General features: G+C 38.1%; 1 protein-coding gene across 1 annotated transcript in view; it reads left to right on the forward strand.

Moving 5' to 3' along the window:
* Positions 1-15,190, forward strand: part of SPIRE1 (spire type actin nucleation factor 1) — a 131,147-nt gene that overhangs the window by 47,319 nt on the left and 68,638 nt on the right. Inside the window, exon 3 of the mRNA XM_075728291.1 lies at positions 12,860-13,096. Within this exon, the coding sequence (XP_075584406.1) occupies positions 12,860-13,096 (237 nt within the window). The remainder of the gene's footprint in view (positions 1-12,859; positions 13,097-15,190) is intronic.

Genomic DNA, 15,190 nt, shown 5'->3' on the forward strand with positions numbered 1-15,190 from the left:
TGCTAAGGCTAATTTTAGCTCTTCCAGTTAAAACAGACATTTCTTTTATCTGTAAGTATAGCTTTGAGGTTTCTGCAGTGCTATGCTTTCTTTTGGCCTAAAGCCGAAGTTGATGTATGGTAGCACAGAGAGTGCATATGCACATGCGTAGAGAGTGCATATGGTAGCATAGAGAGTTGGGGTTTGGGTTTGTTGGGGTTTTTTTCTTTTCTTTTCCTAAGCTGGTCAGGAAAGCATGACTTCCTTCAGCAAAGTCAGTTTTCTGATCTGGCAGACCACATTGCAACACAAGCACTATGATGTTAGAGGGTAGGTGGAGAGGTGAGGATGACACCCACCCACCCCTGGGCGGTTTGGCAAGTAATAGTTATTCCTTAAAACCAGTGTTCTCTGAAATGGTGTCATTGCAGTTTGTCCGACACTCGTGGTCCCAATCCTTACAAAAGACCCCTCCTTTGTGAGGTTTCAACTCTCTATAAGCTAACATTTACATGCCACTGCCAGTGTTGTTTTTTACGTGAGAATATGCAGCTTAATGAAGTATAGTGTGACTAGACAAAGGAGAAAAATAATCCATGCAAAAGGGTGCATGAGAAGAAAATAAAACCAAATTCTGCCATCACTCTGAGCTCTAGAATTCACAGATATAAATTGTTCACTGGCTTTGAAATACTGAACATTTGATTCCCTGGAGGTAGTTGTGTAGATGCTCTTTCAAACTGATTTGATTGAAGATCTTTAACTCTTTCAAGTGTATCCATGACTGTGCTCATTTAGTTAAAGAAATCCAGGGTTATGTTTGTAATACAATTATATTTTTCTTTTACTTCTTATATTTCTTAAACTTTTGGAGTGCTACAAAGTAAAAGAACAAGAAAAAAAGATTCTCTGATGAAATCAAATAGATGTCTCTCCAATTTAAGGAGATTACTTTTGAGTAACTTGTTTCTTGGCTAGGCAGGCATGTTTTTGCTATTCCAAAGCTGCGGTTCCTATGGAAGTCCAGCAGAATTTAGTGTTCCCTCTGTAATGGACCTTCTGACTGTTACATTGCCTTTTTTTTTAATTGTTTTTTTTTTTTATTCCCTCCAGGAAAATGATTTCACTCGTTAGAGAACTATCTGAAGAAACAACCTTTTTTTCATTTTGTTTGGTCTAGAAATTGCCAGGCAATTTCTCTTTGAGCTATAATAATACGAACTGTCATGCTGTGTGTATTACAAAAGGCATTCCCAAAAGGGTGTATGGATATGACTGAGTTTGTAAAATGTTAAAATCTTAAAGGCTATTAAAAATAATTAGGGATTCTTAATTAAATTAAGGATCAAAATTTAAAGCCACAATGTCCAAAATCATTAAAACCTTGCCATTTTTCCTATTTCTTAAACTTCAAGACATTCATTCTCTAGAGTGTAGACTGGTAGGTATAATTACATTGGTATAACAAGACAAAGGGATGATGCTGTCAGAATTTATTTCCTGTGAAGTTTAGAATAATCTGATAGTCTAATCTTACTAGCTGTTTTCTCTGGCTACCTGTGCTACTTACTTTTAAATAAATCACTCTTATGTCTTGCTTTATGTTCTCAAAGAAAAGCAGTTTTGTGTGTTGCATTGCACCCAGCTGATAAGCCTAACCATTAGCCTCAGGCATGTACTTTTCTTCATTTTTTCCTTCCCCTAGTTTATAGGGAACAAAAGTCATAGGGAAAACTGGATGATTAGAGGCACTTCCAGCTGAGTTTAAGCCTGTGTGCCTGACATGCAGAATATAATTTAGACTGGCGCAGCACTTCTCATCCAGAGCTTTGAAAATGGGTCAATATCCTCGTATTACAGGTGGTTAAAACTGTTATAGGAGAGGGGAAATGCCCAGTGTGAGGTCTCACAAGAAATGAGCAATTAGGAAAACCACACAGGACCTTCAGCCCCATACACTTCCTACATTTGAAACTGGCTCAAGTACTGGATGGAAGAAGTAATGCCTGTGTTTTACAATGTGGTTAGGAAGGGCAGGTCAGCTTATTTTGCTGGGGAGTTTGGGGCCGTAAAGATGAGACTAAATTTAGGATTTGAATTCTTTGGTTGTTTTGTGTTAAGAAAATTGTGGAGGCAACTAGATGCTGCCTTAGAGATGCTGTGACAACATTTACGTAGAAATTATAAACTCTGAATTGTAGTTGATATTTTACAAAAAAAGTGTGATGTTTTCAAAACCAGGAAACTCGCCACAGTACGAACATAATGCCTTGACTTTCTTTTTCCAGGTAGGAAAAATTCTGTCATTTAAAGGATGATAATGTGGCTATGAAGACAGGGGAGTATTGCAGCAGCATTTTAATTTCCAAAGCATGAGAACTCTAAGGGGGTTTACACTCCCTGTATGCCTGAGCTCAGCTCTGTTCTTTGCAACTCAGCGAGGAAGCTTTGAGGAGTTTGTTGTGAATCCTTGATCCAGGGATGAATTGTGTAGGACTGTGTTAGAGCCGTCCTACAGCGGTCCTATGGATGTGGCAGATCACTCTGCCCTGGTGTTCCCCCTTCCCCTTGCTACCATGTTACCTGCGATACACATCTTTACATACCTTGCTTTTCCTTGGGCTGAGGATGGGAGAGTGGCTTGTAACAGGAACGGAGTTTAGCACATCTATTAACAAGGTCTCAGTGCAGAAGAAACTCAAGATTGGCTCTTTCAGGCTTAAGTTTATGAGACTCTCAAGTTTCCCAAGCAGTGCAAAATGCACTGAATAGGACAGAGAATTTCACTATAGATTTTGAGGCAATAAGTCTAGTTAATTGGTAGGCATATACCTTTTTCTTAAAAAAAACCTTCAGCCTTTTTTTTGTTCCCAAGTACCTGTGCAGCTTACACAGATGTAAGTGTTGGAATTAATCCCTCTTCACCAATGGTTGGATATTTTATTTAGTAACTTGGCTGCTATCTAAGCAGCTAAATGAATTATCTAGATAATATCTCTACTCTATTAGAAGACCAAGTGCTGAGCATTGTAGAAAATCTGGCTGTGTGATAAAGGTTTCTGCAGAGAGCCAGAGTTAGGAATGCTTTGGGGTTTTTGGGGGTTTTTTTGGTTTTTTAAACTAAGCATAAAATGCATATGATTTTTTTTTTTTAAATAGCGTAACACTTCTGAACTGTGACTGTAAGCAAATCTTTGTTATCATTGCTGTACTAGAATACACGGATATTATCATTATAGGCAAAGAGCAATAAAATAGTGCTCAGCAATTGGTAATCCAGGAATACGGCTGTCCCATTAGGGATAATAAACTGTCAACAGTTCAGCACTTTGACAACTGGGAGATGGCAGGTGCTAGAATATCTTGTGCTAAGGTACTTCATGCCTGAGGTTATAAACTGTATGTTTTATATATCAATAACCTTTAACTGTGATAGAGATATGTTTTAACATGGATTTCCTTGGCGGGGGTGGGGGGTGTCACCGTTCAGAAGGAGCAGTGAAGGAAATAGAAAAGTGAGTGTCATTTTGTAAATGGATTCTCTAGGGCTTTGCAGCCCAAAGAGCAGGTGGTAGCTTTCTGTTGAGGCTTGGCCACATGTTCTGTTGCTCTTTGGTTTAGGGTAAGTCAGCCTTCCATGCTATGATTGCATCTGAATTTCAGACCTAAAAAATAACATCAAGCTTATATCTTCTTATGAGTAGATAACTCGTCAACAGTGCCTACTGGTGCTTTCTTGAATTATTCTAGCAAATGCCAGTCTTTCCAATGAGGCCATTGCGAGAGCTCAAAGGTAGTTGTGCAGTAACTCCCTTTGCTCATTTCTAAAATATTTTATGTTCACTTAGGCATTCAGTCCTGGAGGAGTATTTGTTTGAGTGCCAGTGATCCAAATGCCTGTATCCAATGTTGCTGCTTATGGGGAAGAGGACGTGGAATAATATTCGTAAAATCAGGAGCTTTGCAGAGGCTTTGTCAGCCTGCAGTGTTATGTTTGTATGACATAGAGATCATACGTGACCTAAATGAATAGCTGTCTGGCACATTAGTAACTCCTTGGACTATCGTGATAGTCCATGTGGAAATTCACATATTTCATAATCAAGTTATGTCCTCGATGTCAAGCTCAAGTTTCCTTGCACATCTGACTAACAAACCTCTCAGTATGAGTCCAGATTTTTTTAGCTTTTTGTTCACAGGCCGTATGTGTGAATTCCCATTAGTTTCTTTAGGAAAGAAGTCACATATAGAATATCTGCCTAGGTATGGCTGAGTGCTCTTCCACAAGATAGTGGACGTAACTGTGCATGGTTCATCTTGGGCGGCTATGCAATAAATGCCAACATTCCATAGACATCTTTGAAGTTTCTTCTACAGTATGGATGAAAAAGACGATCTTCTTACTGGTGGTTATTTGACTTCCCATCAATATGCAGTACCTTTAAGACAAGCAGCATTAAATTTGTATTGCTTTGTGCGTGGTTAATGAATACTGCAGTTGCTAGAAAGCAGCAGCATATGTCAGCCTTCTTTTGTGGCACATCACTTTAAAAAGGACCTGTTGTGTGGTTACATTTGGGCTTGTTTCTTGACATCGTTGAGTTTAGGTATGAAATCTTGGAATTGCGACAATTTGACTGACAAGAGAAGTCTGTAGGAGTCAGAAGGACATATTTTTTCAGGAATGGAAGAAGATGGATTTTAGGAAAGCGACAGTTCAACCAGAAGAGTTGTCATGTTCACTTGTTCAGGTGCTTCATCTGTCTCTGTGAAGTTCATCATCTGTGAAATGCTTGAAATGCACACATACCTCTGACAAATATGGTGAAACCAGCCTAACTTTTGTAAAGTCTGTTGAGAGCTGCTGCTGGAAAGCTTATGAGACATACATGCAAATGTTAAACTTTAACTAATCAAGAATTTGTATTTAAAAGAATAGCTTTCATTTTACAGGTATTTTGTTTGCTTGGCTTTTATAGTTGTTAATTTGGGGGAAAATAGGTGTGAGAAAGTTCTTGACTCACAGGAGAAGAAATGGTTTATATTGCGGCAGGTGTTTACTCACTTTAATTTTTGGATTAATTAAATGGGGGCCAAGCCTGTAGCAGGCAACTGTAGTGGTTTAAATGAAATCCATGTGGGAAGGCTGAGAAGTTAATGCAAACTGACTTTTTGAGTAGATTAGTTGAACTGTGTAGATATTTTGAATAAAAGTGGCATTGATTTTGCATTGCTTCACAACTACCATAAATTGAACTGAATCAAAGCTACTGTAAGCATTTTATTATCTTTCTTCTATAGCTTGTCTGGCAGACCATAGGCAGGTATGCAGTATCAGCCAAATTTAAACCAGTCGCACATGAATTCTCAGGATCAGAGCTACTGAACTAGTTTCACTCTCCTTTATACCGGTTTTCCTTGAGCTAGTCACTTCTCTCTCACTACAGAATCTTTTGCTGTAGTTAATCTGATACTTTTGTGTAATGTAGATAAAGCTTTATTCAAAACTGATATGGCAACCAGCAATTTCTGTCTTTTACAAAATTTGACCCCAGTGGAGTTTCTGTGGCCTGGTTTTGGTAGTCAGCTAAAGTCTTTGCTCCTTCTGTTGGCTTACTTGGGAAGTTCACCTGATTGCTTTCTATTTCTGTATAAAACTATATATAGATGTTTAACTACATTCATTATTAAAAAAAAAAAAAAGGCAACAAGAACTTTGTTTGGACCTGACTTTATTTAGTCAAGTCAGCAATACTGAAGGGTTATGTGCGTTGAAAAGAATAATAATTGATTTGGTTGGATAGGTGTAGTATTAAATGATTCTGATGTAATAATACTACCTGTTGATTTATCAGATTAATACTTCATTGAAACTTTTCTTAAAAAAAATCTCTTTGGTGTAAGAAGCATTACTCTGAAGAGTAATAGCAGATTTATGGCTTTGGTGTACATGAAAAGGGAACTAGAACATAATTTTGTGACATGGTCTGATTTTGTGTCTTTAACTTAAGATAAAAACCATATATTCTTATATTTCAAAATAGCATTTCTGTAGTCACTGGGGCTTTCACGAACTTAATTTTGATGTACTTAACTTCAAGGGCGCTAAGATTTTGAATGAAGTTTTTGTGCAAATTGTCTTTCTAGACTGTGATAATAAAATCTTTCTTAAAAAAAAAAAAGATAAGGTACTGTGTGTAAAATCCTAAATAGGTAGGATATTTTAAGACAATTTTCAGATAGTTTTAAGCCTACAGTAGGGAAATGTAACAACATTCCCATTCTGCCTATTTGTTTCAGCAAATATATTCCAACCTCAGAATTCTTAATGTCATCGCCATCTCTGCCATTTACTTAAATGGGGTCAGGAGAACATGACCTGTATTTAAAACCATAGTATGAATAGAGGTGTATTTAAGAACTTTCAAATGACTTTCACCATCTGTTTTACTTAATTATTTCACCTAATTCTTTTACTGGAGCTTCAGCTATTACTGGAGTCTCCATGGTTAAATCAGGCAATTTGATTTTGTGTTTCGCTAGGGATGAACCATCACTTTGGTGAAATTCCTTCAGGTTGGATAAATTCCTTGATGACAGAGTAACAATTTGTCTTCATCTTGGGGATTATAATGTATGAACAAAAACTAGAAGAAAAATGAGGTTTTTGTTTTAGTGTTCTAACGCAGCAGGTAAAATGTAAATTGAGACTGATACAATGGAATAAAATCTGCTTTCATTTATGCTGATAAATGATGTTTCTCCTTAGATAGTATCTGCAGTGAAACTTGAACAACCAAAAACATGTTTATAATTATCAGAACCTTTGAATAAGTTGGAGAGTTATATTACACTTGAGCCTTAATAAACTTACAGTTAAATTACTGCTGCTTTATTAGAAGCAACTGATTCCAACAACATTTAACTGCTTAAATTTTTACATATTCACTTTGGGGGGAACAAAACAAAACCCAAAAAATCAAGCATCCCCTTTGTATGTTTTAGGCTTATTCTGTGTCTTTGATCAGGAGTTCTTCCACTGAATCTCTTTAATATATACCCAAATAGTAAAAAGAATTCAGTAAGTAGGTCTCTCTACCCACTTAGTGCATTCGAAGACTCATGGATATAAAATCATTTTGAAAAAGATCTCCCCTGAACACGGTAGTGAAATTTGCCTAACTCTGAATGTATCTAAAACAGACTGAATCTTGTTAAAAGGGTGTATTTAATTTTGTTTCATATTTATTTTCTTTTAGAACCAACACACTCTGAATTTTTTTTTTTTTGCTTTGCTTTTATTACTGCTTTGTCTTTAATAGCAAGGCTCATTATATTGCAGAAAGCAGTATCTCGTTATTTCAGTAGCAAACCGGCATCACCCAGAAGTTAAATAATCCGGTATCTTATGTCTATATTCTTTGGAAATGAGTGATTACTCTGATTCATCGGAAGTATTCTGAATCCTTGCTGCTTACCTGGAAGCACTTGGAAGTTTTGTCACTATTCTGATTTGACAGTCTGTTGCAAGTTGTTCTAATTTAGGTCATATTTAAATTTAGCAATGTCCCCAGCTATTAAAACCTGGGTAATGCTAGCCTGTTTCCACTGGGGAATGCTGTGGTGAAAACTACATTAGTATACCCGAGGTATGCAGTGACAGCAATGCATCTCTTATAACAACCTATTTAAAAATACTCTTCCATGAGGTACTCTTGAGAGTTATGTAGGGCATCTAAGGATGAAGTAAATAACCGAAAAGTGTACTTTGGTTTATCCTAACCCCGTTATTTGTTCACTCTTCCTAAAAGTGTGGTCTTTTCCAGTTCCAGAATCGGATACTGAAGAAACCCAAATTACTTTGTAACAAATGGAAATGATAACCAGAGCAATAGCTTGCTCCCTCTGTCATCTAGCTGGATGGGAACAGTTGGGTTTACACAAAATTTTAACATGCCTGTCCTTTGGACTGTATTACCGAATTTTATCAGAAAAACTTGTGTGTGTTTGTGTGTCTTCTCCTAATGCGCCATAGAAAATTTAAGAGACGTAGCTCTTGACTTCAGTGGTGTCTATGGATGTGTTTGTGCTGCGTGTTACGATTCCAGAAGCACAGCGTGGAGCTCCTGGCAGGTTAATTTAAAGTCAGCAGTAGGACAGGTTAGGCTTCGCAGATTGACTAAGCGCTGCCCAGTACCAGGGGTGGTGGCAGAGAGGAGCTCTGCCCTAAGGAGTGCCGTGGCTAACGCCAGCTCCGGGCTCGCCGCACTCTTACTGTAAGGCAGAGCGATCCTCCTTCATAAAGTGTGTTGGAGATCTGCTGGTAAGAAACGGGAGCGCTTAAAAATAATAGTTGTAGTATACGTTTTTAACAAAAAAATTATTAGAATTCATAAAAGACGGTGCAGTAGTAATGCAAATATTGTTGTGACTGGTTGCCATATCTGAGGCCCCTGTGGGAAAGTTCAAAGTTAGTTGACTCACCTTAGGAGCTGGAGCTTTATGGCTTCTTTAATCCCAATTTAGGGATACAAAACCTGAGCAGCTTTTGGAGAAAGGGAGAACTTCAGGGAGGGACGGGCATTTGAGCTGAAAAAAAGCCCTTTGCTGCTGTAAGTACAAGCCTGTCCTTAGGCTTTGTTGCTTTGTTTAGAAATTGAGGCAAGGCTAGGAAGGGGAAGAAAGCTCAGACAGTGCCCTATTGTGTGTGCGGTGAGCGGGGGGAATGGCATGCGGATTCTGCCAGTTCTCATCCATGCTTCGGCAAGAGGCAGAGACATATATGAGTTGAGGGGAAAAAAGGATTCTTCTCTGAAATTTAAAAAAAAAAAAAAAAAAGGGATAAGTACTCACAGTTATCTCACTCGAGACTTTTGTAAGTCTCAAACATGTTTGGTTCCTATACAAAGGCTGTATATTTGAAGAGTTTTTGAGAATGTTAAATTGGCAGTGTTCATCGGAAAACCGTAATTTGTGTCATCTAAAAGACCTAAAACCCTAATGAACCCCTTTCTAAGAGGCATGCCTTAATGTGTTGGGGGAAGGTATACGGAATGGAAAGTTCCGTGCAGTGTTTGTGTATGAAAATAAACTGAATGGTTTGGGTTTTGGTTTTGCTGCGTGTGTAAAAGGGGTGTGAGGATATTGTTTTTACATCGTGTTTGAAGTCAAAGTGTTCCAGCAACTTTATCGCAACTTGTTATACAAGAACAGTATAATACGAGTCCAGACTGGTGTAGGAACTGAAAGAATACTCACTTACGGTGAGACAAAATTCCCCTTTCACTAATGATTTAAGTACAACAGAGTACAAGTTCAGTCTGTGGGAAATGTTTCTTTTTTTTTGGTCTGAAGCCATGACTTTCAAAAGAACTTGGGAGAAGGTGTAAAGCATAATAATGCAGACATCCTTGTTTATTTTTTTTAAGCTATTTAGCTGCTGATTGATTTGCAAAGATCAGGTCCTTCGCCAAAATTTAAATCAGTCGGGAACAAATGAATTCTAAAATTCAAGGTGCAGAATTTGATTTCTTTTTTTTCCCCATCTGAATCGAGCAGCATCATTTATCATTAAGTGCTGGCACTTATTTCAGTATCATACAGTTGTATCGGTGTGTCAATGTACAATTCTGTGGTTTAAAAGAGCCTTGTGAAGTCCCTTCTTAGCCTTCTTTTTCCTACTATACCTCTGTTTTCACAGATATAATTGAAAACTATGCCAGTGCTTGTCACTTGTTAGGTGCCAGAACTATTTATTTTCTGTGAAATTAGCAAGCAGTGCAGTTTGGAACCAGTGACTTTTTTGTAAATATTTGATGCTTTAAAAAAGAAAAAAGTGATAGTCCCTGATTATCCAACTCAACACCCCACATATTTATCCATTCATCCATTCAACTGTGAAAAGCTTTTCCTTTTTTGTTTTGTTTGATTTGTATTACAGGCAAAGTGACGGCACTCATGCATTTAAGCAGCAACGAGCTGACTGTCTAACCTTGTATATTAGGTTTCTAGTTATGTAGACATAGAAGTTTTACTTGTGTGAAATTGCATTAGTAGTTTTGACCATGTGAAGAAGTGTTGACGATTCTGTGACTGTTTGATACTCGTATGGCACTTGTGTGGTTTTACAAGATCCTCGGTAAACCAGTATTATGGAAAGCACTGAATGTTCTCAGTTTTAATGCAAGTCAAAGCAAAATTTCTTAGTTAAGATGTTTGCTGCTTTGTCTTTCAGCAAGAAGAATCTGTGATACTGACAGACACTGAATAAATATGGTTTTGATCACAACTCCTAAATAAGGAGCTGAGAGACTGAAATACAGGTCTGAATTGGTGCTGTTGGAGGCTTTCGTGTTGTGTCAGCTTTGCATGTATTACGAAATCTGTTCATACTATGTAAAAATGCACAAACCATATTACTGAACTGCAAAAGCCCCACTGCTGATATATCAAAGAAAGCAGCAGCTGTCATCCAGTTTTAGCCACGGTGCTTTTGAATGCCTTAATCCTCTTCCCAAACAGAAGGAGGCACAGAGAGCACACTTTCTTTATGCCCCCTGCCTGCCCCCCCGCCTTTTGAAGTGTTGGTGTAGCAAAATCCAGAAGCTGTGTTCAGCAGCCATCACTGCATTGCACAAGACATATTTTCTTTGCATCTAATTTGGACGTTTCAGTCCTCCTCATGCATGCTAAGCTCTTTCAAATTTAGTTTTTATTAAAGTTAGAAATTACTTACATTGTGTTTACTCCCAAGTGTTTAAAATATCAAAGCGATTATTCAATTGTACTTCATTTTCATTTAGGTCTGCTGCAAATTGGAATTAACTTGGTATTCTTTGCTCCCTTTCAGTTGCTGAAGAGGTGTATGTTGAGATTGTACTCAGAACCTGAGTTACAGGAAATGTCTATGTCTACCAGTAGAATATATTTTATTCTGTGAAATTTTCACATTTTCAGATTTTTTTTTTAACAAGTTTTCCAAGACAGTTATTACAAAATAGCTTCTCTAGTAAGCAAGCCAGATGTACTACAAACATAAGTTTGATCTGTTACAGCTATTTTTAAGGTCTGTATGGTGCAGTGTCCTGTCTCTAAAGCAGGTCATGGCAGAAGTCTGGGGGGGGATATGAGAACTGTGCAAGCATACAGTGGTGTTTCCCTGGTATACTTTACTGTCTCACTAGCATTTCCCAATTCAGAAGCTGTTCTTTGAACTAAATAAATTAAGACCTTTTTTTTTTCATTAATTTGCCTAATCACGTTTCTTAACTGCATTTTAAGAATATTTTCCAAATACATATAAACAGATTTCAAGAGAATAGCACAGGAAAATTATTTATATTGAATCAAGTTACCAAAATTATTGGAAATAAATTATAAAAGGGTGTTTTTTATGTATTGTTTTTTATGTTTGTTTGTTTATTAGCCACTGTCTTGCAAAGTGAATTTGCACTGCAAAGTAATCTCAACAGAGGAATGAAGTATGCAAATGTAAAGCTGTCAGCCTACAGCTAGTTCATTGTCTGTCTAGATAAACTAATAGGATATCATTTTAAGTCTTTGCTAACCTCCGGCCTCTCAGACCAAAAATACTTTGCTGTGCTGAAATAAGTAAGCTGGTAGAGTCGAATTTAATGTTTTAGGAATCTATTTGTGTTGTCCTATTTACCCAAGTAAAATTTCAAAAATCTGCATTAAAAGGTGTGTTGACCAGGATAGTACTGAAAGCCAGGTGAGAGAAAATGGCATTTGATGATGAGGTTTGGTATGTTTAGAAATGCTTCTGTTATTAAAGTCACTCTAGTGCCAACTACTCCTACACTGGAGTCTGCTCATTTGTGTGACGTGGTAGCCATCACAACACACAAGGAAGATCAGAGATTACATGCAATAACTCCAGTCCTATTTCCGTTGTCAGGCAAGGATCTCTCAGCAGCGACATTACCTTCTTGTGGTTTACGCTTGCAAGCCCATTTTCCCTTCCCTCTCTGGTAATACCTATTTCCAAACAGTTTGAAATACCATCTCTTTAAATCTTTAAAATGCTAGAAGCTTCAGTATTACTCATAAGGAAAATAACTAATGCCAAGAAAGAAAATGTGCATGTAGCATTTTGGGAGGTTCATGATACTTTTTTGCTAGCTTACACTGAGTAAGAGGCTGTCTGTTTGCTTTGCTCTTGACAAAGCACAAAAAAGAAGCCTCAAGTTCAATGAAAAATCGAGGTACTACCTTATTACTATGAAATCCAGTTGTCGGTTGTTTCAGTGGAATACGTGTGCCTCCACCGACTGTGCAACAGGCAAAGGAGTTCTTGTGGGCTGGTGTCCCAGTGCTCAGTGAGTCAATACTGGGATGTCCACAGCTGTGTCCAGACACCTCTCAGGTCAATGAAGAGATGCGGAAACCGAAGGGCAGTTTCCAAGTGTCATTAATTTTTGGGAGGAGGGAGGCACCTCATGTTAGTTTATTCTTTCTTTCAATTTCTTCCCACCTGCCCCTCCGCCCCCAAAAGGTCATATGCATGTAATATAATCTTACAAAGTCTAGAGTAATGTTACTTTGAGGTTTGTCATATTAGAAGGAAAAAGGGAAAATAATCCAAAAAGGTCCTGCTTTGTTTTTCAATTATGAATTTTTATTTCAAACTTTGAAAGAAGAAAGCAGTAGCTATGTGGTATGACCTGCTCTTGCATGTTCTGTGCTGCGTTACTGAAGTACTACTGTAGGTATTAGAGGATCATTTTTCTCTTTAATTTTGATGTTTATTGCTCTCTCAGTTGCCAAGTTTGTTATACGAACACCAGAAAAGGGTGTTCCTAGACTGACATATTCATTCATGTAAATGGCATTAATAAATATTTCTTTTTCACTTTTATAGGTTATTGAATCACTAGGGATTATTATATATAAAGCCCTGGACTATGGTTTGAAGGACAATGAAGAGCGGGAATTAAGTCCTCCACTGGAGCAGCTTATTGACCACATGACTAATACCACAGAAACAGATGGGAGCAGGGATGAAGGATATGATGCTCTGGATGAAGGAGTGGAGGATGACAATGATGATGACAAAGAGGAAGTTGAGGCCATTCATTCCTATAAAGATGTCATGAAGGTACAGTAATGGGCAATTTATATGATATTTCACTGTTTTTATCAATGAGAAAATCAACTCTGTTTTCCGTGTTATTGTCCAGTGTGGTACTGGCAGTATCATTTTCTGATTTCCCTGGTCATTCTGTAAGGTTTGCTTGCAAAAATGACATGCAGTAGTATTTCATGTTTGACAGTAAGCAACAGAAAATCCATGATCAACTTTATCGTTGGATGTGCCATTAGTACCACATTCTGATTTCATCTGTGCACTGGATAGTCAGCCTTCCAGTGTAACATCTGTTGAATTACTTTGTGTACACTTGGATGCTTCATGGGCTGTTTCAATTAATTCACCTTTTCATTAGTGCAGTATTAGTTTAATTACTCCTTATCAGTTTCTTCCTTTGTCACCCTCCTCTACTGAAGCAGAGGAGTGCTTTATAAGAGTAGTTTATTTGTATGGAGTGAGTCAGGATACAGTATTTCGTTGACGATCATTATGGTTGTGGTTCTTGACCTGAGTTGTGAGATTTGGAAATACAGCTTATGAATTTTAATTGCAACAGGTTCTTTAATGTTATCTGGGCTGTTGCAAACAATCATTTAAAAGTATTAACCCTCTATTTTCTATAGAGTAGCCTTCAGTACAAATTTTAGAGCCCAGTGAGCTCTTAGTACGGACAAAGGTATTAATTAGTGTGGATTTTGACAAAATTTGTGTAATTTGTTTACCTCATAAATAATCTGAGAGTTTAATACAGGTTGGAAAATTGTAACTTGTACCAGGGGATTAAGCCCTGTATATTGCGTCTTCATTAATGCAAGTCATGTCTAAGGACCAGAAGCTTAGTGTGTCACAGAAATTAAGAGTGTAGTGGTGGAAGCTGAGATGAGAAGAGTGTCCCGGATAGCACATCAGGATGCATTAGCATGCAGAAACAAGACCCCACTAAAACCCGCCGCTTCTGATGGGTTGACACTAAAGAAGGGAAGCTTTTAGGAGGCTGGAATGGGAGTAACTTTTGTTTGAGATGCTTGTGTACCTTCCTTGCATCAGAAATAATGCTAGATGCTTAATGATTTTGGTTTTTTTCTCCCTCCCTCAAAGAAGCAGGGGTCAGAGGGAGAAATGAATGAAATGGCCTTTCGCTCCCCTGCGAAAGGGAGGGCCTGGCTGGGTGAAGTGCTCTTCCCTTCAAGCCCCTGCCACTCCCAGCCGTGCTGAGTTGGTGCCCTCGCTGCGGGCAGGAGCGAAGGTTGCTTTGCTCTCTCCTCCCTCTGCCGCTCCCAGTAACCCGGTCACCTTCTCGAGCACTGGCCAGCAGCACCCTGCTAAGCCCCTGTGGGAGCTGCTTCAAACAGCACGGTGCTACGTAGAGGATAGATGCAATATATCCTCTTTTTCCCCCAGTTTGGCAAAAATGCTGTGAATTGGTGGGACAGTTGAAGTTGGATCGTTAGAGGAAGTTTCGTTTAGTGTAGAGGCAGAAGAGACATTTGTATATGCAGAGGTGAGGGCAGTGGCTTGTAGGAGTGATTATCTTGCAATTTCTTGATTTTTGCAAACAAGAAAAGCTAAGTTTGGAATGCTTCTCTGAACTCCTTCAGTTATGCTGGTACACATCCCTAAAATACAAAAAGGCTAAGAAAATGTTTGGTCAGGTTTCAACTGTTAAGGCTGCTGAATGGCATCGTTCTGGTTCTGCCTTGTTAATACGTATCTCTGCTAGTCTGAGGTACCTGCCTATTTATATGTTTTAAAATCAGCATCTTGCATTTTAACTTTTATCATCTTTTGCTATTAATTATTTGTCATTCTGGAAATGTACCGCTTTTGTGACTTCACCTTCGTGAACTGCAGTTCAGCTGTCATTTCTACATCATCCTAACTTTTACTCCTCCATCCCTTGGAATTCTCTTTGCTTGCTGTTGTTACTTTTGCCTAAATTATTTGCTGCAGGCTTAACTCTGACTTGCCTTCATTCCCTACTCTGTGTCGTTACTGCATTGACAGTACTAGAACGGAAGCATCGTTCTGCCACATTTTTGACAATAATGTGGATTTGTAAGATCCTTTTTTCTTGACTTTGTACCTTTTCAGGGGTAAGACCAT

The sequence above is a fragment of the Pelecanus crispus genome, chromosome 2 (genome assembly GCF_030463565.1).
Source record: "Pelecanus crispus isolate bPelCri1 chromosome 2, bPelCri1.pri, whole genome shotgun sequence".
Lineage (NCBI taxonomy): Eukaryota > Metazoa > Chordata > Aves > Pelecaniformes > Pelecanidae > Pelecanus > Pelecanus crispus.